Source organism: Protopterus annectens, chromosome 13.part0 (assembly GCF_019279795.1).
Source record: "Protopterus annectens isolate FY-2018-M chromosome 13.part0, PAN1.0, whole genome shotgun sequence".
Lineage (NCBI taxonomy): Eukaryota > Metazoa > Chordata > Ceratodontiformes > Protopteridae > Protopterus > Protopterus annectens.
In genome coordinates, this window is record NC_056747.1 from 737,529,238 (window position 1) to 737,554,240 (window position 25,003).

The window sequence follows — 25,003 nt, forward strand, 5'->3', positions numbered from 1 at the left end:
GAAAATTGGCAAGTGATAATGCTTGGTGAAAGTACGAACTGAATTTCAGGTAGCAGCTTCTAGAATATCCCTGGTAGGAACACCTCTGAGAAAGGCTGTAGAAGTAGATGCAACCCTGGTGGAATGAGATCTGATCCCTGGGGGATAGGTTTTCTATGGTGTTTATAGCAGAAATGAATGCAATAGCTTTATCCATTTAAAAATGGCTTGTTTTGAAATAGCCTTCCCCTCTGCTCTTGCAGCAAATGCTACCAGCAGTTGTTCAGATTTTCTTCGAGATTTAGTCCTGTCCAAGTAGAAAGCACAGTTGTGTACACTTACCATAAATGTAGAGAGTGTATTCACTGTTGCAGTGATTACATTTGGGTAATCCTGCTGGCAGGTTGCCCTCAGCCGGCCTGAATTCCAAAGTCTTGGGTCCTGCTTCAGCTGTTGTCGCCCCTTTCCTGACGTCAGGGGTATAAAAGATGCGGCCGACGCAACCTGGACTGCAACAGTAAATACCATAAATGTAGATGTTTGAGAATGTTGCAGTCATTACACTTGGGTTATCCTGCTGACAGGCTACCCTCAGTCAGCCTGAATTCCAAAGTCCTGGTCCGGCGTCGGTTGCTGTCACCTTTTCCCTGACATCAGTGCGCCAGGGATATAAAAGATGCAGCCAACGCCATTTTCTTCAGTTTTTCTTGCCCCAGATGTCAGGTGCCCCCAAAAGGGTAGGCTAAAAATTATGCTCGTAAAAAAGCATGCACAAACATAAAATCATCTACAAGCAAATACACCACATAGGTTCTATAGAATAGAGAAGTACAGATAAGTCCCAGCAATGAAAGGGGGATGGAGGAAGGGTAATCTGGACTGCAACAGTGAATACACTCGAACATCTACATTTATGGTAGGTACACAATTGTACTATGTTCATTGTGTTTCACTGTTGCAGTCATTACACTTGGGTTGAATCCCAAAGCTGAGGTTGGGTGGCTGGGCCTAAATAAAATTAGGAGTGGCTATGAGGCCCTGCAGAACTGCAGTGGCAAAGCCTGCTCTGGATTTAGAGTAAAGAGGTAAGTGGTAGCACTTTGTAAAAGTGTGCACTGAAGTCCAAGTTGCAGCCTCCAAAACGTCCTTGGTTGGTACTCCTCTGAGGAAGGCTGCTGAAGTGCCTGCTGCTCCGGTTGAATGTGGCCTAATGCCCTTAAGCACGGATTTGCCAGGTTGTGAATAGCAGAAACGGATGCAGTGGCCTACCCATTTTGAAATGGTCTGCTTTGAAATAGCTTTTCCTTGCGATCCTGCAGCATATGCCATTAAGAGTTGCTCAATCTTTCTGAAAACTTTAGTTTTGTCCAAGTAGAAGCGTAGCTGTCTGTGCATGTCCAAAGAATGCAGAAGTCTCTCCCCCTTATTCTGTGGGTTTGGATAAAAGGTAGGCAAATGCATGGTTTGGTTAAGGGCCACACTGGACACTACCTTAGGCATAAATGCCGGGTTTGTCCTCAGAGAAACCCTGTCCGGATGGAAAATAAAAGGTTCCACAGCCATTAGTGCCTGTAATCTGAGACTCTTCTTGCTGAAGTTATTGCTAGGAGAACAGCTGTTTTCCATAAGTATTTTATCTCAGCTGTATTGGCTGGCTCAAAAGGAGGCAGTGTGAGCTTTTCCAAGACAAAATTGAGGTCCGATACAGGTATTGGAGCTCTCCTTGGAGGGCTTATGTTTTTGGCTCCTCTGAGGTACTGCCTTAGCAGTGGATGTGAAAAAATAGGTGGTTCCATATTGTAATGAGCCGATATGGCAGAGGCATGGATCTTAACAGATGAGAAGGATAGGCATTTGTCCAGCATCTCAGTTAAGTATTGTAAAATCTGAGGAATATTTGGTACAAGCCTGTCCATTCCGTGAGCCTGGTTCCTCCATTTTTCTGCAGAAGATTTTCTGGTGCTGGGCCTCCTGGCCTCCTGAATAGCATCCAAAATAGCATCCAAAACTGCTTTAAAGAGGGGTGTGTTCTGAATGGTTACATTATCCGCCATGCAGCCAGATTTAGGGTTCTAAGTTGGCTGTGCAGGATCGGATTGTTTTGTTGGGTCATGAGGAATTTGAGGTAACACCCAGGCTGGGTCTTGAGACAAGCTTTTTAGGATGGAGTACCAGTGCTGGCGTGGCCTGTCTGGTGCAATCAGTATCATTTTTGGCTGCTCCTGTCTGACCTTTATGAGTACCTTGGGGAGGGAGAGGCAGTGGAGGAAAGGCATATACTGCGAGGGTTTTCCAGCTGAATGATAGGGCGTCCACTTTCCATGCTTGTTTGTGATAAGTCCTTGTGCAGAATCTCTGTATTTGGCAGTTGTGAAGGAAAACAAATAGATCTATGTCTGGGCATCCCCATTTCCTTGTTATCATGCTGAAGATTTGTGGATCTAGTTTCCATTCGTGAGGGTCCATGAGGTTTATGCTTAGTTTGTCTGCCAGAGTATTTGTCTTTCCTGGCAGGAACTGTGCTTGCAGGTGTACTTGATAAGTCAATACTGTGTTCCACAAAGTCATGCTTGTCTGCAGAGGGGGTAGGAATGTGTGCCTCCTTGCTTGTTTATGTACCACGACTGTAGTATTGTCCGTTTTTATTATCAGTTTTCCTGGATGAAGTAAATCCTTGAAGGCTGTCAGGGCATTCTGTCCAGCTAGCATCTCTTTTTGACTGATATGAAGATGCATTTGGTTTGCGGGCCATGTGCCCTGAATACATTTTCCTGTCATGTAGGCTCCCCAGGCATAATCTGATGCATCTGTTAGTGTCTGCCTGGCTGTGGGTAAAGTGAATGGCTGTCCCTTGTTGTGGTGACAGGCCTGTGCCCACCATCGAACCTCCTGTTGTAGGCAGAGAATGAGGATAATTAATGTTTCCAAGCTGTGACCATGTTGAGTCCACGCAGTCTTGCATATGGAATTAGCAGAATGCAGGATGTCATGAAGCCCAAAGACTGCAGAATTTTTCTTGCAGACAACTGGGTCTTTGTTGCCATCATTTCGAAGTAAGACGTCAGTTGCCTTTGTTCGTCTGGTGTGAGATAAGCCATCTAGGCAGTTGTACTTAAGCTTGCACCCAGGAATATTATCTCTTGAGAGGGTACCAGTTTTGATTTCTTTTCGTTCACTGTGTACCCTGGGCAAATTAATAATCTTTTTACAAACGCCAGATGCTTCAGTAGAATGTCCTTATTCTCTGCTTTAATAAGGCAGTCGTTCAAGTAAGGATATATTTCTATTCCTCTTTGTCTGCAAAATGCAATTACTGGTGCCAGGCATTTTGTGAAGACTCTGGGTGCACTAGATAAGCCAAAGGGCAGTGCAGAGAATTGGTAGTGCATTCAGCCAGCTATGAATATGAGGTATCTTCTGCAAGATTGTCTGATTGGGACATGCTGGTATGCCTCTGAGATCCAAAGTTACAAGCCAAGACTTCTTGCCCAGCATGCGCAGAAGCTGCTGCAGAGTCAACATTTTGAATTTTGGAACGTCCAGAAAAGTATTTAGAATAGACAGGTCCAGTATTGGTCTCCAGGCTTTGTCCTTTCTGGGTACCAAGAAAAGTCTTGAGTAAAATCCTTTTCCCTGCTCTTGTTGTGGTACTCGCTGAATAGCCCTCATGTCCATGAGGGATGAAACTTGCTTTTGTGCCTCTGCCCACTGATTGTGTGGCAGGTCTGGCATACCTTTTGTCTTTGGAAGGGTGTGAAAGTGGAACCTGTAGCCCTGAGACACTATATTCAAGACCCATTTGTCCTGGGTGATCATGTGCCAATTTTGTGAAAAAAAGTGCTAGTTTTCCCCCTAAGGGTGCTGCCAAAAGATAAGTGCTTGGCATTGGCAGGGGGAGTCATTGGAACTGTTTCCTGTATGGCTGTGATTTGTCTTCTCCGCTTTTGGAGGTAGAAGCACCCCACTGTTTAGGCCTGTATGAGCCTTGGGACTGGGATCTGCCTCTGTGGCATCTGTATCTGCCTCTTTGTGGCCTGTCTGACACTGGAAAGGACCAATTCTTAGAAGGCCAGTTCCTGCTAAATCTGGGTGGCTGTACCTGTAGGAAACCCTTAACTGTCTGCATAGATTTTGCTTTACCCTCTATTTTCTTCCTGCATAGATTTTGCTTTACCCTCCATTTTCTTCAACACCTCTTCTGTCTTAACACCAAAGTACCATGCTGTAATGGAACATCCAATAACTTTGCTTTAACATGATCAGGCAGATTCTGTTCCTTTAACCAAGCATGCCTTCTAATGACTGAACCCGTAACAGCGGCCCTGCAAGAGGCCTCCAGTGAATCAAAACCACATTGCAAAGTATGTTACCAGAACATTCAGAATTTGTCGACATTTTCTGTTTTAACAGTGACATTAAGTATTGCTGATATTTAAGCATATGAAACTGACAATTTAAAGCCCTTACAGCCAAGGTAGCAGAAGTGTAAACCTTTTTCCCATCTGTCCAGTGCCCTACAATCTCTATCAGAGGGGACAAGGATTTTTGCAGTGGAAACCTTGACCCCCTTGGGACCCAGAGATATAGTTTCTGGGTCAGCAGCAGGGTTTTTATAAAGAAATTTATGAGAGTCTGGGACCCTGTAGTATCTGTCTGGCTTAACAGGTGCAGGGGGTACATAGTCAGGCGACAGGCCGGACTCTGAAAATACATCATCTACAATGTCTAGAACAGGTAGGATAGCAACAGGTCTGTGCTGAGGTAGTAAAAGGAAGTCTGAGCCTTTTCTTAGATTCTGAATAATCTTGGCTCTCCCATTGGAAATGCTCCCTCATGGTATGCAGGGTTTCCCCAAAAGAGTAATCCTCAGGAGGAGAGGCTGAAGGAATAGATTCTTCAGCATCAGAATCCTCATAGGGAGGGAGAGAGTATCCCTCTTCAGAAGAGGAGTCAGAGGAAATGAAAACCTGATCAGAAGAGTCCTATTCTGTCTCTTGCCTAGGCCTCTTATCAGGAAGGGGATGGGAACCCCTGATCAAAGTAATTAGGTCTTCGGCCATTTTAAGCATCTGTTTCTTAGGCATGAAGTCTGTCCAGGAGAATGCTGTACTTATTTCTTTGTCTTTAGAGCTGTTTTAGTCTTTGCCTTTGAAGTTGAGGTTGGCTTGACATAACTGTGTAGGTCTGAAAACACCCTCAGAAGCAGATGCCTGCTCAGCGGCTCTGGACCCATCTGAGAGAATAGTTTTCGAGGGTCCAATACCTTGAGTATCCAGAGGCCTAGTCAGCCCCACGTGGGAGTCGGAAGCAGCCTGTGGCTCTGAGGTAGCGGGCTTCAGGGGCTGCGAAAGTGCCTCACTGAAAATCACCGAACTGGCGACTGGCCTACCGGAGGCCTCGTTGTCTGTTTTGGACCTCTGATGCCTGTCCTTTTCCTTGCACTTTTTATAAACTCCGGTCGTCGGCTGTTCAGACGGCATTATGTAATTAAATCTTCGGCCAAAGTAATGAAAAGCAAAATTGAACAGACGCTTAATACAGAGTTGGTTAAATCTAGCACAAAACAGACAGCTAGCAATGTCGTGGTCAGGGCCTAGGCAAGGAATACAGTAAGAATAAAAATCCTTGAGATATTTGTTTCCCACAAGAAATACAATTGTTAACTTTTTCTGACATCGGTGTGGAGCAAGGGAAAAAAAGAAAAGAAAAAAAAAAAAAAGTGTCCCCAACGGGGTACTTAGCTTTAATGAAGACTTCTGAGATTTTCAAAATCGAATTTCAGATCCGGAGTCAGCCGACCGGCACTTGCGAACTGCTTTTGCTTCAGGCACCACCAAAGACTGAAGAAAATGGCGTCGGTTGCATCTTTTATACCCCTGGCGCACTGACATCAGGGAAGGGGTGACAGCAATAGACGCTGGACCAGGACATTGGAATTCAGGCCGACTGCGGGTAGCCTGCCAGTAGGATAACCCAAGTGTAATGACTGCAACAGTGAAACATGAACATCTGTACTATGTTCTTCGTGTTTCACTGTTTCAGTCATTACATTTGGGTAGAGTCCCAAAGCTAAAGTTGGGAGGCTGGAACAGCATTAGGAGCGGCTAAGAGGCCCTGCAGAACTGCAGTGGCAAAGCCTGCCCTGGATTTAGAGTAGAATGGCAGATGATAGTGCTTTGTAAAGGTGTGCACTGAACTCCCAAGTAGCAGCCTCTAAAATGTCCTTGGTAGGTACGCCCCTGAGAAAGGCTGCTGAAGTGGCTGCAGCTCTGGTTGAGTGTGGCCTAATGCCCTTAGGTACTGGCTTGCCATGGTGTACATAGCAGAAACGAATGCAGTGGCCTATCCACTTTGAAATTGTTTCCTTTGAGATAGCCTTTCCTTGAGATGCTGCAACATATGCCACTAGTAATTGCTCTGCTTTCCTTGAGATGCTGCAACATATGCCACTAGTAACTGCTCTGTCTTTCTGAAAACTTTGGTTCTGTCCAAGTAGAATCTAAGCTGTCTGTATATGTCCAAAGAATGCAGAATTCTCTCCCCCTTGTTCTGTGGATTTGGATAAAAAGTTGGCAGATGAATAGCTTGGTTAAGAGCCACACTGGACACCACCTTAGGCATAAATGTTGGGTTTGTCCTCAGAGAGACCCTGTCCGGATAAAAAAATGATAAAAGGTTCCACAGCCATGAGTGCCTGTAGCTCTGAAACTCGTCTTGCAGAAGTTATTGCTAGGATTAGAGCTGTTTTCCAAGATAAAAACTTTATATCAGCAGTAGCCGCTGGCTCTAAAGGAGGCAGGGTGAGTTTTTCCAAGACATAGTTGAGGTCCCATGCAGGCATTGGTGATCTCCTTGGAGGTCTTACATTTTTGGCTCCTCTGAGGTACTGCTTTAACAAGGGATGAGAAAAGATTGGTGGCTCTACATTGTAATGAGCCAAAATGGCACAGGCATGAATTTTAATAGATGAAAAAGATAGGCCTTTGTCCAGCATCTCTGTTAAGTATTGCAAAATCTGAGGAATATTTGGCACAGCTGTACCAGTTCTTTGTGCCTGGTTCCAAGCACAGAATCTCTTCCATTTCCCAGCATAAGATTTTCTAGTACTAGGCCTTCTGGCTTCCAAAATGACATCCATCACAGCTTTACTGAGAGGTGTGTTTTGTATGACTATATTATCAGCCATTATATCAGGTTTAAAGTTCTAAGTTGGCTGTGTAGTATCCGACTGTTTTGCTGGGTCAGTAGCTGAGGAATCTGAGGTAAGGTCCAAGCTGGGCATCGAGACAAGCTCCTTAGAACTGGATACCAGTGCTGGCTGGGCTAGCCGGGGGCAATCAGCATCATCTTTGGCTTCTCCTGTCTGACCTTTAGGAGTACCTTGGGGAGGAGAGGCAGAGGGGGAAATGCATATACTGATAGGTTTGTCCAGCTGAAAGATAGGGCGTCCACTTTCCATGCTAGTCTGTGATAAATCCTTCTGCAGAATCTTTTTAGTTGGTAGTTGTGAGGGGAGGCAAATAGATCTATGTCCGGGCATCCCTATTTTCTTGTTATCATGCTGAAGACTTGTGGGTCCAGGTGCCACTCGTGAGGATCCATGAGGTTTCTGCTTAGCTCGTCTGCCAGAGTATTTTTCCTTCCTGGCAGAAACTGTACTTGCAGATGTACTTAGTAAGTCAATGCTGTGTCCCACAAAGTCATGGCTAGTCTGCAAAGGGGGGTAAGAATGTGTGCCCCCTTGCTTGTTTATATACCACCCAACCGTGTGCCCCCTTGCTTGTTTATATACCACCCAACCGTGGTGTTGTCTGTATCAGTAGTTGTCCCGGAAGAAGTAGGTCCTTGAAGGCTGTCAGGGCATTTTGAACTGCTAGCATTTCTTTCTGATTGATATAGATGCATTTGGTTTGAGGTCCATGTGCTCTGAATGCATCTTCCTGCCATGTGGCCCCCCCCAGGCATAATCCGATGCATCCGGTGTTAAGTGTCTGCCTGGCTGGGGGTAATGTGAATGGCTGTCCCTTGTTTTGGTGACAAGCCTTTGCCCACCATCGAAACTCCTGTTGCAGGCAGGGAATGAGAGTAATCATAGTTCCCAGGCTGTGGCAATGTTGAGTACAAACACTTTTTAGGTACCACTGAAGTTTCCTCATATGCAGTCTTGCATATGGAATTAGTAGGATGCAGGATGCCATGAAGCCCAAAGCCTGCAGAATTTTTCTTGCAGATAACTGGGCCTTTGTTGCCAACATTTTGAAATAGGTAGTCAGTTGCCTTTGTTTGTCTGGCGTGAGACAAGCCATCTGGGCAGTTGTATTTAAGCCTGCACCCAGGAATATTATCTCGAGAGGGTACTAGTTCTGATTTCTTTTCGCTGACTGTGTACCCTAGGCATGTTAGAAGTCTTTTCACAAACGCCAGATGCTGTAGAAGAATGTCCTTGTTCTCTGCTTGAATTAGACAGTCGTCCAAGTAAGGATATATTTGTATTCCTCCATCTGCAGAAAGCAATTACTGGTGCCAGGCACTTTGGCTCATCTACTGCACCCAGGGTCTTTACAAAGGGCAGTGGAGATAATTGGTAATGCATTGAGCCAGCCTTGAATCTGAGGTATCTTCTGCATATTTGTCTGATTGGGACATGCAGGTATGCCTCTTTTAGGTCTAAAGTCACAAGCCAAGCTTCCTTGCCCAGCATGGGCAGAAGCTGCTGCAAAGTCAACATCTTGAATTTTGGTATATCCAGGAATGTGTTTAAAATAGATAGGTCCAGTATTGACCTCCAGGCCTTGTCCTTTCTGGGTACCAAGAACAGTCGAGTAAAATCCTTGTCCCTGTTCTTGCTCTGGCACTTGTTGAATGGCCCCCATGTCCGTGAGGGATTAGATTTGTTTTTGTGCCTCTGCCCATTGATTTTTGGCAGATCTGGCCAGCCGTTTGCCTTTGGCAGGGTATGGAAATGGAACTTGTAGCTTTGTGACACGATATTTAGGACCCATTTGTCCTGGGTTATAATTTGTTCAAATTTGTGAAAAAAGTGCAAATTTTCCCCCTAAGGGTGCTGCCAGGAGATAAGTGCTTGGTGCAGGCAGGGGAAGTCATTGGGACCGTTTCCTGTACGGTTGAGATTTGTCTTCAACTTTGGAGGTAGAAGCCCCCCATTGCTTTGAGCGTTATGAACCTTGAACCTGGGATCTTCCCCTAGGGCATCTGGTTCTGCCCCTTTGAAGTCTGACACAGGAAAGGACCAATTATTTGTTGGCCAGATTCTACTAAACCTAGGTGGCTGTACTTGTAAAAAAATCTTTGACAGTTTGCATAGATTTAGCTTTGTCCTCCATTTTCTTTAAAACCTCTTCTGCCTTAACACCAAACAAAGTATCATGCTGTAAAGGTGCATCTAATAATTTGACTAACATGATCAGGCAGATTTTGTTCCTTTAACCAAGCATGCCTAATAAATTACAGAACCTGTAACTGTGGCCTTGCAGGAGGCCTCTAAAGAATCAAATCCACATTGCAAAGTATGCTTTCCAACTTGTTCAGCTGCATGCAATAAATCCTGCATTTCCCCGTTTTCTGCACATTCCGAGTTTAACAACATTTTCTGTTTAAGCAATGCCATGACATGTTGCTGATATTTGAGCATATGAAACTGACAGTTTAAGGCCCTTATAGCCAAAGTAGCAGGTGTGTAAACCTTTTTTCCCCCATCTATCCAGTGCCCTAGAATCTCTGTCAGATGGGCTAGGTTTTTTTTTTTTCCAGCGGAAGCCTCAACTCCTTTGGGACCCTGAAAAACAGTTTCTGGGTCTGCAGCAGGGTTTTTAAAAAGGAATTTATGAGAGTCAGGAACCCTGTAATATCTGTCAGGCTTAACAGGAGCTGGAGGTAAAAAGTCAGGGGTAAGACTAGACTCCGAAAACACATCTACAATATCTAACACAGGTGGGATGGCTAGTGGTCTGTGTTGAAGTAGTAAAAGGGAAATCCCGGAGCCTCTTTAGATTCTGAAAAATCTTGGCTCTCCCAGTGGAAATGATGCCTCATAGTATGTAAAGTTTCCCCAAAAGAATAGTCCTCAGGAGGAGAAGCTGAAGGTATAGATTTCTTCAGCATCAGAATCCTCATAGGGGGGAAGAGAATATTCCTGATCAGAAGAGGAATCATAAGAAATGGAAACCTGATCTGAAGATTCATAGTCCGTCTTCTTGCCAAGGCATCTTATCAGGAGGGGGATGGGAACCGCTGATCAAGGTAATAAAGTCTTCAGCCATTTCGAGCATCTGTTTTTCGGGCATAGAGGCCTGACCACGTGGCTCGAGTTTGTTTCTTTGCTTTGGAAGGTGCTTTAGTCTTTGCCTTTGAAGCTGAAGTCTGTTTGATGTAAAGATGTTTAGGTCTGAATACACCCTCAGAAGTTGGTGCCCGCTCAGCGGCTCCAGACCCATCTGAAGGAATAGTATCAGAGGCTCCAATACCTTGAGTTTCCAGCGGCATGGCAGACTCAACGTGGGAGTTGGTAGCGGCCTGTGACTCAAGTAGCGGGCGTAAGGGGCTGCGAAAGCACCTCACTGAGAACCGGCAACTGGCTTAGAAGAAGCTTCGTCATCAGTTTTGGGCCTCGGTTGTCTCTTTCCTTTTCTTTGCGTTTTTTGTGATCTCTGGTAGTCGGATGGCTATCGGACGACATTTCTGGATAATTAAACCGGCGTCCAAAATAGTTTAAAGCAAAATCATACTGACGCTTAATAGTGCGTTGGTTAAATCTAGCACAAAACCGACAACCAGAAATGTTGTGATCAGGGCCTAGGCAAGGAATAAAGTAAGAATGAAAATCCTTATGAGGTATTTGCTTCCCACAAGAAATACAATTATTAACTTTTTCTGACATCCGTCTGGAGCAAGAAAACGGGGTACTTAGCTTTATTGAAGACTTCGAATCTGAAACTCGAACATGAAAATCTCAGGCACCGCGCGGCAAGAAAGACTAAAGAAAATGGCGTCTGCTGCATATTTTATACCCCTGACGTCAGGGAAGGGGCGACAGCAGCCGACGCAGGACCCAGGACTTTGGAATTCAGGCCGACTGAGGGCAACCTGCCAGCAGGATTACCCAAATGTAATGACTGCAACAGTGAAACAAGAAGAACATCAGGAGGTATAGCCAAAGGCCTATGCTGAGGAAGAAGAAAAGAATCCCAAAGTCTTTTTAAATTCAGAGAAATCCTGACTCTCCCTGTGCAAGTGTTCTCTTAAGGTATGCAAAGTTTCTCCAAAAGAGAAATCCTCAGGGGGAGAAGCAGAAGGGATGGATTATTCTGCATCAGAGTTCTCATAAGTGGGTATAGATAATGCCTGATCAGAAGAAAGAGAAACCTGATCTGAAGATTCATAGTCAGAGCCTTGCCTAGGCCTCTTAGCAGGAGGGGGATGGGTACCCCTGATCAAGGTAATTAAATCTTCAGCCATTTTGATCATTGGTTTTTTAGGCATTGGAGCCTGTACACGTGCCCCAAGCGTCAGTTTTTTAGACATAGTAGTTTTTGGCCTTAGTTTTGAAGATGGCGTTGGTTTAATATACAACTCTTTAGGCCTGAAAACACCCTCAGAAACCGGTGCCTGCTCAGCGGCTCAGGACCCATCTATGGTAGAGACTTCCGCGGGTTCAATACTTGTATCTCGCAGCATAACGGACTCCGAATGGGTCTCAGAAGAGGCCTGCGAATCAAAAGTAGCAGGCATCAGGGGCTGCGAAAGTGCCTCACTGAGTTCCGGCGACTGGCTTAGGAGAAGCCTAGTCGGTTTTGGACCTCTGTCTCTGTCTTTTTCTTTGCGTTTTTTTTTTTATAGGTATTTCGGTAGTCTGATTGCTAACCAACGACATTTCTGGATAGTTAAATCTTAAGCCAAAATATTTAAACGTCGGTATACTTTTGCTTCTAACCGTGTGTTGATTAAAATTTAGCACAAAACCGACAGCAAGGCATGTTGTGGTCAGGGCCTAGGCAAGGAATACAGTACAAATGAAAATCCTTATGGAGGTATTTGCTTCCTACAAGTAATGCAATTATTACCCTTTATTGACATTGGTAAGGAGCAAGAAAACATTTCCTCAACGGGGTACTTAGCTTTTAGTTGAAGACTTCAGTTCTGAAACTAGAAAACGAAAATTTCAGGAGTCTGCCGACCGGCACTTGCAAACTGCTTTTGCTTCGGGCACTGCCAGGGAAGAAAGACTGAAGTAATGGCGTCGGCTGCATGTTTTACACCCAGACGACCTGACGTCATGGAAGAAGGGACAGCAACCGATGCAGGATCCAAGACTTCATTAATCAGGCCAACTGAAGGCAACCTGCCAGCAGATTACCCAAATGTAATGACTGCAACAGTGAAACACAAAGAATATCACCTCTGGGAAAGGCTGCTGAAGTAGATGCAGCCCTGGTGGAATGGGATCTGATCCCCTGGGGGATAGTTTTTCCATGGTGCTTATAGCAGAAACAAATACAATGGCTTATCCATTTGGAAATGGTTTACTTTGAAATAGCCTTTCCCTCTGCCCCTGCAGCAAATGCTACCAGCAGTTCAGATTTTCTTTGAGATTTAGTCCCGAAGTAAAATTTAAGTTGCCTGTGTAAATCCAATGAATGCAGAATCCGCTCCCCCTTGTTCTGTGGATTGGGAAAGAAAGTTGGCAAATGAATTGTCTGATTAAGAGCGACATTGGATACACTTTAGGCATGAAGGATGGGTCTGCATGAAAAGTGATGAAAGGCTCCACTGCCAAGAGCCTGTAATTTGGAAATCCTACTTGCTGAAGTGACTGCTAAAAGGAAAGCCGTTTTCCAGGAGAGAAATTTTTAAGTCTGCAGTTGCAGCTGGGTCGAAAGGAGGTAGAGTGAGTTTCTCCAATATAAACTTAAGGTCCCAGGCAGGGGTTGGAGCTCTCCTGGGTGGTCTTAAGTTTTTGGCCCTTCTAAGATACTGCTTTAGCAGTGGATGAGAGAAGAGGGGAGGTTCTGTGTTGTAATGAGCTGAAATGGCTGAGGCATGGATTTTTATGGAAGAAAAAGGACAGGCCCTTGTGAAGCATCTCAGTTAAGTATTGTAAAATCTAAGGAATGTTGGGCACTGCTGTGCTTATCCCCCCCCCCCCACCCCGAGATTGATTCCAGGCACTGAATCTTTTCCATTTGTCAACATAAGATTTTCTAGTACTAGGTCTTCTCACCTCCAAAATGACATCCATCACAGGTTTGCTGGGGATGCTAAGGGTGAATTTAGGTAATTAGCCACGCTGCAAGATTCAACGTTTGGAGCAGAGTGTGCAGAGTTCAGTTGTTCTGCTGAGACAGTAAGTAAGGTGTCTGTGGCGGGTGCCACGGTGGACGGTGTGACACTGTGCAGGAGTGGTTACCAGTGTTGGCGAGGCCAGTTTGGAGCAATCAAAATCATTCTTGGTTTGTCCTGTTTGACTTTTAGTAGAACTTTGGAGAGCAGAGGCAGAGGGGGAAAATGCATAGACTGATAGGTCTTTCCAGCTGAAGGACAGAGCATCCACTTTCCAGGCTTTTTTTTGTGATGAGTTCTTGTGCAAAATTTGTCCAACTGATAGTTCTGGGGTGAGGCAAAAAGATCTATGTCTGGGCTCCCCCATTTGCATGTCAACATGTTGAAAATACATGGTTCCAGTTTCCATTCGTGTGGGTCCATGAGATTTCTGCTTAGATCGTCTGCCAGAGTGTTTAGCTTTCCTGGCAGGAACTGAGCTTGTAGTTGTACTTGATAGGTCAAGGCTGTGTTCTACAATGCCATGGCTAGTCTGCAAAGGGGGTAGGACTGTGTACCCCCCTGCTTGTTTATGTACCACATAACTGTGGTGTTGTCAGTCTTATCAGTAATTGTCCTGGATGAAGGCAGTCCTTGAAGGCTGTCAGAGCATTCTGTACAGCTAACATTTCTTTTTGATTGATATGTAGGTGCATCTGACTTTGGTTCCATTTGCCCTGAATGCGGTTCCCTGCCAGGTAAGCCCCCCCCCCCCCCCATGCATAGTCTGATGCATCTGTAGTTAGGGTTTGGGCGGCAGGGGGTGGTGTGAATGACAGTCCTTTGTTCTGGTGGCAGGCCTCTGCCCACCATAGGAACTCTAGGCGCAGGCAAGGTATGATAGGAATCATTGTTTCCAGGCTGTGAATGCTGACTCCATAGACTTAAGTACCACTGAAGTTTCCTCATATGCAGCCTTGCATATGGAATTAAAAGAATGCAGGAGGCCATGAACCCCAAGGCTTGCAGTATTTGTCTTGCAGATAGCAGGGTTTTTGTGGCCACCTGTTTGAAGTAAGTTACCAAATGAATTTATTTCTCTGGCATGAGGAAAGCCATCTGGGCAGTTCTACTCAAGCCTGCACCCAGGAATGTAATCTGTTGACAGGGTACCAGTTGTGATTTATTTTCGTTTATAGTGTACCCCAGACAAGTTAGAACCCTTTTTACAAACACCAGATGATTTAGAAGTATGTCCTGGCTTTCTGCCTGAATTGGACAATCGTCCAGGTATGGATATATTTGAATATTTCTTTGCCTGGAGAAGGCAATGACTGGTGCTAGGCACTTTGCGAATACCCTGGGCGCAGTAGATAAGCCAAAGGGCAGTGCAGAGAACTGATCGTGCATGTCGCCTGCGTTGAAGCGTAGGTATCTTCTGCAAGATTCCCTGATTAGGATGTGCAGGTATGCTTCTTTTAAATCTAGAGTTGCCAACCAGGCGTCTTTGCCTAGCATATGAAGTAACTGGTGAAGAGTCAGCATCTTGAATTTTGGAATCTCCAGAAAGGTGTTTAGAGTAGACAGGTCCAGGTTTGGACGCCATGATTTGGTCTTTTCTGGGTACCAGAAAAAGCCTGGAACAGAAACCTGGTCCCTTTTCCTCTTCTGGTACTAGTTGAATAGCCCCCATGCTTCAGAGGGAAAGTACTTGTTTTTCAGCCTCTGCCCACTGACTTGGGGGCAGGTCTGGCCACCCAGTTGGTGTTGGCAACGTGTGGAAATGAAATCTGTATCCCTGGGACACTATATTTAAAACCCATTTGTCCTGGGTTATGGGTTCCCAGTTCTTTGCATGAAGAGCCCCCCCCCCCCCCCCCCCACAAGGGATGGTTAAAAGATAAGTGCTTGGTAATTTTAAAAGGAAGTCACTGAGACTGTTTACTATGGGGGGTGTCTTGTTACTTCCAGATTTGGAAGTGGAGGCCCCCCACTGCTTAGTTCTGAGAGTCCCCTGTGACTGAAACCTGGGGTTTTTGTTGTGTCTGGGTTTGGCTTGAGGGGATCTGGAAGGGACTGGAAAGGACCAATTCTTAGTAGGCCAGTGCCTACTAAACCTTAACAGTTTGCATAGATTTAGCTTTATCTTCCATCTTTTTTTAGAACTTCTTCAGCCTTAGTGCCACACAGGCAGTCCTGATTTAAAGAAGCATCCAACAATTTAGCTTTAACATGCAGGCAAAGACTGCTCCTTAAGCCAAGCATGCCTTCTAAGCACAGACCCAGTAACAGCAGCCCTGCAGGAGGCCTCTAAAGAATCAAAACCACATTGCAAAGTATATTTTCCAACTTGTTCAGCAGAATGCATTAAATCCTGTAAATCTCTATTTTCCAGTCAGGAATCAACATCATTTTCTGTTTAAGCAGTCCAACAATATGCTGTTGATATTTTAGCATATGAAATTGGCAGTTTAAAGCTCTGATTGCCAAGGTTGCAGAAGTATAAACCTTTTTACCCCATCTATCCAGTGACCTGGAGTCCCTATCAGAAGGGGTAGGATTATTAGCAGTAGAAGCCTTAATGCCCTTGGGTCCCTGAGAAATGGTTTCTGGATCTGTAACAGGATTTTTGAAAAGGAACTTGTGGGACTCCAGAACCCTGTAGTATCCATCAGGTTTACTAGGAGTCGGAGGCAGGGAATCAGGGGCCAAACTGGATTCCGAGGACAGATCAACAATGTCTAGTACAGGAGGTATATCCAAACGCCTATGCTGAGATAGAAGGAAATCCCTAAGCCTCTTTTTTGAATCAGAAAATTCCTGGCTTTCCCAGTGGAAATGCTCCCTTAAAGTATGTAAAGTTTCCCCAAAAGAAAAATCCTCAGGAGGGGAAGCAGAGGGAATGGAATCCTCTGCATCAGAATCCTCATAAGTAGGTATGGACAAATCCGGGAGGAAGAGTCAGAAGAAATAGAATCCTGATCAGAAGATTCATAATCAAGCTCAGCCCTAGGCCTCTTGGGGGGGGGGGGGGGGGGTTGACTACCCCTGATTATAGTAATTAGATCTTCAGCTATTTTTATAATTTGTTTTTTTAGGCACAGGGGCCCGAACATGTGGCCTGGCCGTCGTTGTTTTAGACATGGATCAAGATTTAGGCCTTATTAATGAAGGCGGTGTCGATTTAATATGCAAGTCTGTAGGCCTGAATACATCCTCAGAAGCCGGTGCCTGCACAGCGGCTCCAGACCCATCTAAGGTACAGACATCCGCGGGTTCCATAGGTGAAGCATCTCGTGGCATACCGGACTCCTAATGGGTCTCAGTAGAGGCCTGCGAATCAGAAGCAATGGGCATCAGGGGCTGCGAAAGCGCCTGAGTACCGGCGAACTGGTAACTGGTTTAGGAGAAGCGTCGTCGGCAGTTTTGGACCTCGGCGGCCTGCCTCTGTCTTTATGTTTTGTTGGAATGTCATTAGTCGGGTGGCTTACCGAAGACATACCTGGATAATTGAACAGAATACCAAAATATGTAGAAGCGTAAATACACAGACGAATAGTTCGTTGTTTAAATAAGGCACAAAACAGACAGCGAGGTACGTCGTGGTCAGGGTCTAGGCAAGGAATACAGTTATTGTAGTTTGTCTTTCGGCTTTTTCCCGGTTAGGGGTCGCCACAGCAGAACTCTGGTCCGCTAACGATTGGCAGTAGATTTTTACGAACGCAGACATGCCAGCTTGACATTCAACCTTCAACTAAGGCAGAACCATTTACGCATGTCTTTCGAACACTCGCCCAACCACGGGGAGGACATGCAGACTCCACACAGAAGGCACTCCCCACACTCCAGCAGAGAATCAAACAGGAGAACCTTTTGCTGTGAGGCAACAATGCTACCGCTGCACAAATGAAAATCTTTATGAGGTATTGGCTTTCCACAAGAAATACAATTACTGACTTACAGACATCGGTTTAGAGCAAGAAAATGTTTCCCCAAAAGGGTACTTACCTTAAGTTGAAGACTTCAGTTCTGAAACTCGAAAACGAAAATTTCAGGAGTCGGCCGACCGACACTTGTGAAATGCTTCGGGCACCGTACAGCAAGAAAGACTGATGTAATGGTGTTGGCTGCATGCTTTATACCCCTGACTACCTGACGTCATGGAAGATGAAACAGCAACCAACGCAGGCCCCAAGACTTTGATAATCAGGCCAACTGAGGGCTACCGCAAGCAGATAACCCAAATGTGATGACTGCAACAGTGAAACACGAAAATCATCATCTTAGTTTGCAGAGGCAACACTCCACATCTAAACACAATACAGGCAAATAATATATCAGGTTTCTCCACACAATAGAGCAATATGGGAAGATAACATTGAAAGGGTCTAGAGGCTACACCACTAGTTTTGTTAATTTTGAACAGACAAGCAGCTCGAGGACATATCAGTTCGACTGAAGAGACAGTATTAGAGTATGAATAGGATCTAGGTTGTCATTAACATTACAGAATTTTCAGACCAAGTATACTTTAAGGTCGTCACCCCTGGACAGTTGATCTTCTGACAAATGAAACGTGCCTAACATCCAAAGCAAAAACAAGGGACTTTGCTATGATCTGTTCTCTTACTTCTAGTATACTTTTAAATTTAATGAACTCCCACATATAATTCCAACAATGAAAATAATGCCAGCTTACATTTCTGAAGTGCAGTGTTCATCTGCGGGTAGGAAAGCAGCTGTAGAGAGAAGTCACCTGGTCCTGGCAGACAGGCCAGCATTGCAGAGGCACTAAGACAACATGAGGCATCTGCTCCTCCTCACACTACAAAATGAGGGAAAAAAATATTAGACAAAGAAACCAGCATTACAACTTCATCAGCAGGCAAATTACAGTGCGGACAGACAAAAGTTATTTGTCAATGTCAATAGTACTTTGCAAGCAATGGCACACACTAAACAAAAATTACTTTAGCATGAAGATAAACAATGGCAGGGCTCTCACATCTGAGAGTACTTAAGGAAAGCCTGCTGTCCAGGTATGGGTCGCCATAGCAGATGATCTGTTTCCATTTCTTCCTGTCCTCTGCATCAGGCTCTGTCACACCAACCAACTGCATGTCCTCTCTCACCACATCCATAAACTTTATCTTAGGAATTCTTTTCCTGTTACCTGGTAGCTCCATCCTTAGTTCTTTTTCCCCAATATACTCAGCATCCCTCCTCAGCACATGTCCAAACCAACGTAATCTTGCCTCTCTGGCTTCGTCTCCAAACCTTCCAACCTGGGCTGACCCTCTAATAGACTTATTCCTAATCCTGTCCACCCTCGTCACACCCAGTGCAAATCTTAACATCTTTAAACTTTGCCATATCCAGCTCAAATCCTGCCTTTTTGTCAGTGCCACTGTCTCCAACCCATACAATATAGCTGGGTGTCACTATCCTCTTGTAGACCTTCCTTTTCACTCTTACTGGTTCTAGTCCGTCACAAATCACTCCGGACACTTCTCCACCCACTCCATCCTGCCTGTACTCTCTTCTTCACCTCTCTTCTACACTCACCATTACTCTGAATTACTGATCTCAAGTATTTAAAAACGTATCCACCTTCGCCACCTCTACTCCTTGCATCCTCACGATTTCTCTATCCTCCCTCTCATTCACACATATATTCTGTCTTAGTCCTGCTGACCTCCACTCCTGTTCTCTTTAAAGCATATCTCCATCTCTCCAGGGTCTCCTCCACCTGTTTCCTGCTCTCACTACACATCACAATGTCACCTGCAAACATCATAGTCCATCGGGAGTCCTGTCTGATCTCGTCTGTCAACCTGTCCATCACAATCGCAAATAAGAAAAGGCTCAGAGCTGACCCTTGATGTAATCCCACCTCCACCTTAAACGCATCAGTCACTCCCACCGCAGACCTCACCGCTGTCACACTATCCTCGTACATACTTCTCTGACACTCCCGACTTACTCATACAATACCACAACTCCTCTCTAGGCACCCTGTAAAATGCTTTCTCCAAGTCTACAAAACGCAATGCAACTCCTGACCTTCTCTGTACTTCAACACTCTCAGAGCAAACATTGCATCTGTAGTGCTCTTTCCCCTGCATGAAACCACACTGCTGATCACTAATCAAAAAAAAAAAAAAAAAAACAAAAGAAAAGTGCTCGAAACAGAACATACAGTCATAACACTGACAGGTTTAATATTTATGCCTCATTTTCAAAGTTATGGACCTTACTTATGACCAGTGCAAGACATTTTACAGCTTGCGCTAAAGGAGACTTCATATCAAGCTAAGCATATACCCTGCTCATGTCCAGGTACTACATATACCCTGCTCATGTCCAGGTGCTACATAATTTGTCACAACAGTGGAGAAAACAACCATAACAAAAACCTGTACTTAGGTTCATAGGTAGATACTAGGCTATCTGCCCTAGGGCATTTATAAGCCTAGCCAGAGTGTATTTGCCTTCCGCCTCCCTATTAGATTAGCCTACTGTGCCTCTGTAAAGTAGGTCACAGAAGGTACCCTTTTAAGATTAGTTTACTGTGCCTCTGTCTAGCAGGGACACAGAAGAGATCCCAAGGGTGAATTTGCGATTTCTCATCCACGCGTCCAGATTTCGCTTGAAGACGGTCAGCGAGGGGCTAGGTCTAACATGAATTGGGATTCTATTCCAGAGTGAGGAGAGCCTCTGGGAAATTAATCTGCCCCTCCAGCATGTCCTATTTAATTTTTGTGCTGAGGTTTAGGTCCCTGGAGCGTGTAGCTCTAAGGGACTTGGATTTTTTGAGGTGGAGCATGTCCATTAATTCTGGGTTTGACATGGCTTTGTACGTCAGGCATAGATCGCCTCTGAGTAGGCGGTAAGCAACTGAGTAGAGCTGGAGTTTTAGTCGAGCTGCATAGGACATCTGTTTGTAGTCCATGATCCTCTTGTTGAGGTACTTTTGGGGTCTCTCCAGTTGCTGCAGGTGTCGGGTAAGGTACATCCCAAAAGGGGCATTGTATTCAATTAAGGGCCTGATGAGTGACTAGTAGAGGGGCACAATGACCTCTCTTGATCTAGATGCGAACCCTTTTGTGATAAGGTGGGCTATATAGAAGGTCTTTCTAACCACTTGGGCAACGTGAACTACATTGGTCCCCAAATCTCTAATTACTTCTTCCGTACTTAATGGATTATCACCTATGTGGTAATTTGTAGGCACCTTGTTTTCCCCAAAGGGGATGACTATGCACTTTTTAGCATTTAGCTTGAGGCCGTGGCTCTGGCACCAAGCATCCGTCTCTGAGACCCTTTTGGAGGATGCTTGTGTCAGCTGGAGATTCGATTATGGCCCCCAGTTTGCAGTCATATGCGAACTTTGTCAGCCATAATCCCCCCGTGTTAGCCTGAACCTCAGAGAAGTATATACCGAACAAGAGAGGTCCCAGAATGGAGATCTGTGGGACGCCACTTGTAACTGGTTTGGATTCGGACATGGCACCTGCGATTCTGACCATGTGGGTTCTCTATCTCAGCCAGTTTGCAACCCATCTTGTGATACAGGGGTTGATATTTAAGCTGGTAAGCTTATTTATGATGCCCGAGTGTGGTATTGTGTCAAAGGCTTTTGCGAGGTCCAGGTAGGCTGTGTGGACTACCTTGCCCTCATCTATGGCTTTGGTAACTGAAAGAAATCAACTACGTTTAAGAGGCAAGATCTACCCTTAAAGCCGAATTGGTAGGGTCCAGTGTCTGGAGGCTCCCAATGTCAGTTCCATAATACGCTCCATAGCTTTACAGACCAAACTAGCCAGGCTTATGGGGCGATAGTTCCCGGGGTCCGTTGTGGCACCACCTTTGTGGAGTGGGACCACTGTAGCTGTACGCCATTCTTTGGGTACATATCCTGTAGTAAGGCTAAGTCTGAACAGTGACTTAATGTGAGGGTTCAGTTCTTCTTGGAGCTAGTGTAAGACAAAGCCTGGGACACCGTCCGGTCCCATAGCGCTGTGTTTTTTGCTTTGGAGAGGGCAGCTTTCACCTGTGCATCTGTGATGTCAGGGAGGTTACATTCAGTTGGAATAGGCATTTGCTCCTTTGGGGGGGGGGGGGGGGGGAGAAGTTTGCGCTGAATCTGTCAGCCAGGATGTTGGCTATGTCTGTAGGTTCGGTATAATTTGTACCGTTATGCAACAATTCAGAGCATATCTGGGAGATTCCACCCATGTTCCTGACATAACTAAGGAAGGTTTTGTGATTATCTTTAGTGTCTAGGGCAATTTTTCTTTCGAAACTGGCCTTTGATGATTTTATGAGGGATCGAAGTTTCTTGCTAATACTGATGACAGAGATGCCTTCCCTTTTTGGGATTTTGCTCTGTCATGTATTAGCTTCCTCCTTCTGTTGTATAGCTTATTTATGGCCGGGGTCCACCAGACCGGTCTCCTGTTTTTGGAGGAGTGAGTCTTGGTTTTATTTGGGATAGCACGATCCATGCATTCCTGCAGGTGCTCATAGAATGCATTTGTAAAGGATTCTGCAGATTGGGCTGTATTATCCTCCGGCCCAGGGGCTTTGAAGGATTCCACCTCAGTCTTGAGAAAGTACAGTTTTGTACCTACCATAAATGTAGATGTCCGAACTGGATAGCATCTGCAGTCATAACAACTGGGTTGTCCTGTCGTCAGGCAGCCCTTCGGTCGGCCGGATTCCAAAGTCTGGGTCCGGCTTCGGCTGATGTCGCACTTCACCCGACGTCATCTCTGCTGGTCTTCGGGTATAAAGGCATCAGCCGACGCCATTTTCCTCAGTGTTTCTTGCCCCAGATGCCAGTTGCCCTCTTGGAAGGCTAAATTTTGGATAAATGCCAATGTTTCCCAAAAAGATAGAAGGCAAACTCAAAAAATAAGCATGTATGTACATATATACAAACAAATACACCATAAGAGACTCCCCCTCCCCAGCTAGCTATTAGGAGGATAAATACCCTAGGAGTACCACAGAGGGGAAGGAGGGAGGGTAATCCTGACTGCAGATGCTATCCAGTTCGGACATCTACATTTATGGTAGGTACAAAACTGTACTATGTCCTTCATGGATGCATCTGCAGTCATAACAACTGGGTAGAATACCATAGCCAACTAGGGGAGGAGGAAGATAAAATTATGGTGTGGTTAGGATCCCTTGCAATACAGCAGTGGCAAACCCTGCTCGGGATCTAGAATATAGAGGTAAATTATAATGCTTGGCAAATGTATGCACGGAGGTCCAAGTAGCCGCCTCAATAATGTCCTTGGTTGCCACTCCTTGTAAGAAAGCTGTGGTAGTGGCTGTAGCCCTTGTAGAATGAGGTCTTATGTTCTGTGGAATTGGTTTTCCATGGAAGGAGTAACAAAATCTTATGCAATTTCCTATCCATTTGGAGATTGTCTGTTTGGAAATTGCTTTTCCTTCCAACCTGTTGCATAGGCTACCAAAAGCTGGTCAGTTTTTCTGTTACTTTTGGTTCTGTCCAGGTAGTAGCGTAGCTGTCTATGTACGTCCAAGGTACGCAGCATTCTTTCCCCTCTGTTTTGTGGATTGGAAAAGAAGGTAGGTAGGTGGATTGCCTGGTTTAAAGACACTCTGGATACCACCTTAGGCATAAATGTAGGATTAGTTCTCATGGACACCCTATCTTTATGGAAGATTAGGAAGGGTTGTACTGCCATTAAGGCCTGCAGTTCCGAAACCCTCCTTGCTGAGGTAATTGCCAGTAGGAAAGATATTTTCCATGATAGGTGCTGTAGATCTGCTGTTGCTGCTGGTTCGAACGGAGGGAGTGTCAACTTTTCTAGCACAAAGTTCAAGTCCCATGCTGGTAATGGTGGTTTCCTTGGAGGTTTTACATTCTTGATCCCTCTGAGGAACTGCCTGAGTAGAGGATGTGAAAAGACAGGTGGATCAAAGCTGTATTCTGCTGAAATAGCTGATGCATGTATCTTGATGGAGGAATAGGACAGGCCTGTATGTAAAAGCTCTGCCAAGTACTCCAGAATGTTTGCAATATCTATATTCGACACATCTTTTCCTCTTTCAGTACTCCAAATGACAAACCTTTTCCATTTTCCTGCATAGTTCCTTCTTGTTGAAGGTCTGCGGGCTTCAAGGATAATGTCTTTAACCCTTTGGGAAAGATCTGGCTTGGTTGCTGCTATGTGATGTTCCAGGCAGTCAGCTGCAAAGTTTTTAGGTTTGGATGCATGATGCTGTAGTTGTTCTGAGTTAACATCAAAGGCATCAGGGGTATTGACCACATTTTCTCCCGAGACATGCTCCTCAGCAATGGGTACCAGTGTTGTCTTGGCCAGTTCGGGGCTACCAGGATTATCCTTGGACGTTCCTCCTTGATTTTCAGTAATACCTTGTGTATCAAGGGAAGAGGTGGAAATGCATATGCTGTCAGACCTGTCCAGCTGAAGGAAAGAGAATCCACCTTCCATGCAAGTGGGTGGAATGTCCTTGTGCAGAATTTTTTGAGCTGGTGGTTGAGAGGGGAAGCGAATAGATCTATTTGTGGCATTCCCATTTCTTTGTGATGGTCTTGAAGATGTCTGGGTGTAGCATCCATTCGTGAGCATCCGAGGTGGTTCTGCTTAACATGTCTGCTAGAGTGTTCTCTTTTCCGGTACAAAATTGCCTGTAACTGGATGTTGTAGCTGAGAGCCAGATTCCAAAGGTCCAAAGTCATTCTGCATAGGGGGTATGAATGAGTGCCTCCCTGTTTGTTGATGTACCACATGACTGTGGTGTTGCCTGTCCTTATCATCAAATGGCCTTCTTTGAGGAATGGTCTGAATTTTTGGATTGCCAGTTTTACTGCCAGCATTTCTTTTGGTTTATGTGCAGATGCAGCTGGTCCTGAGTCCACAATCCTTATGCGCATTTGTCCAGCATGTGCCCCCATCCTAGGTCTGAGGCGTCTGTTGTGATGGTTTGGCTTGTTGAAACTTGTGGAAGGGTAGGCCTGGGTTTGACTGGCATGCTTGGGACCACCAGAGGAATTCCTGTTTTAGGCATGGGATTAATGGTATTTCTGCTTCTAGGCTGTGCCTGTGTTGAGACCATAAATTCTTTAGGTACCACTGTAGTTTTCTCATATGCAGTCTGGCATGTGGGACCAAGATTATGCATGATGCCATGAAGCCCAAGGCCTGCAGAACTTTTCTTGCTGTTAGTTTGTTCTGTCTTGTTAATGCCAAGAAGTAAAGAGGAGTTCTTTTGTTTTCTGCAGTTAGGAATGCCATTTGTTTTACTGTGTCCAATTCAGCCAAGAATGTTCTTGTCTGGGATGGTATCAGCCTTGACTTTTGTAAGTTGACTGTGTATCCCAGGGCTTGTAGCAAGTAAATGACCCTTTGTAAATCTGTTGTCAGCTTGCTTTTGTTGTCCGCTTGTAGCAGGCAGTCGTCCAGGTATGGGTAAATTTGGATTCCCTGTAGTCTGCAGTGAGCGATTACTGATGCCAGGCATTTTGTAAATACTCTGGGCGCAGTAGATAAGCCAAAGGGCAATGCTGAGAATTGATAATGCTCTGATCCTGCAAGAAATCTGAGGTATCTTCTGCAATTGGGTCGAATGGGGACGTGCAGGTATGCCTCCTTGAGATCTAGAGTTACCAGCCAACACTCCTTGCCCAGCATGGGAAGAAGTTGCTGTAGGGTCAGCATTTTGAATTTTGGGACAATGATGTATGTGT

The 25,003-nt window shown here is 45.2% G+C and overlaps 1 protein-coding gene across 4 annotated transcripts in view; it reads right to left on the minus strand.

Annotated features, from left to right (window-relative positions):
* The window catches only part of FAM222B (family with sequence similarity 222 member B), a 243,900-nt gene that overhangs the window by 61,294 nt on the left and 157,603 nt on the right, over positions 1 to 25,003 (minus strand). For all 4 annotated transcript variants that reach the window (XM_044054421.1, XM_044054424.1, XM_044054423.1 and 1 more), the window contains exon 2: positions 17,954 to 18,079. In XM_044054421.1, the coding sequence (XP_043910356.1) occupies positions 17,954 to 18,035 (82 nt within the window). In that variant the 5' untranslated portion in view covers positions 18,036 to 18,079. The remainder of the gene's footprint in view (positions 1 to 17,953; positions 18,080 to 25,003) is intronic.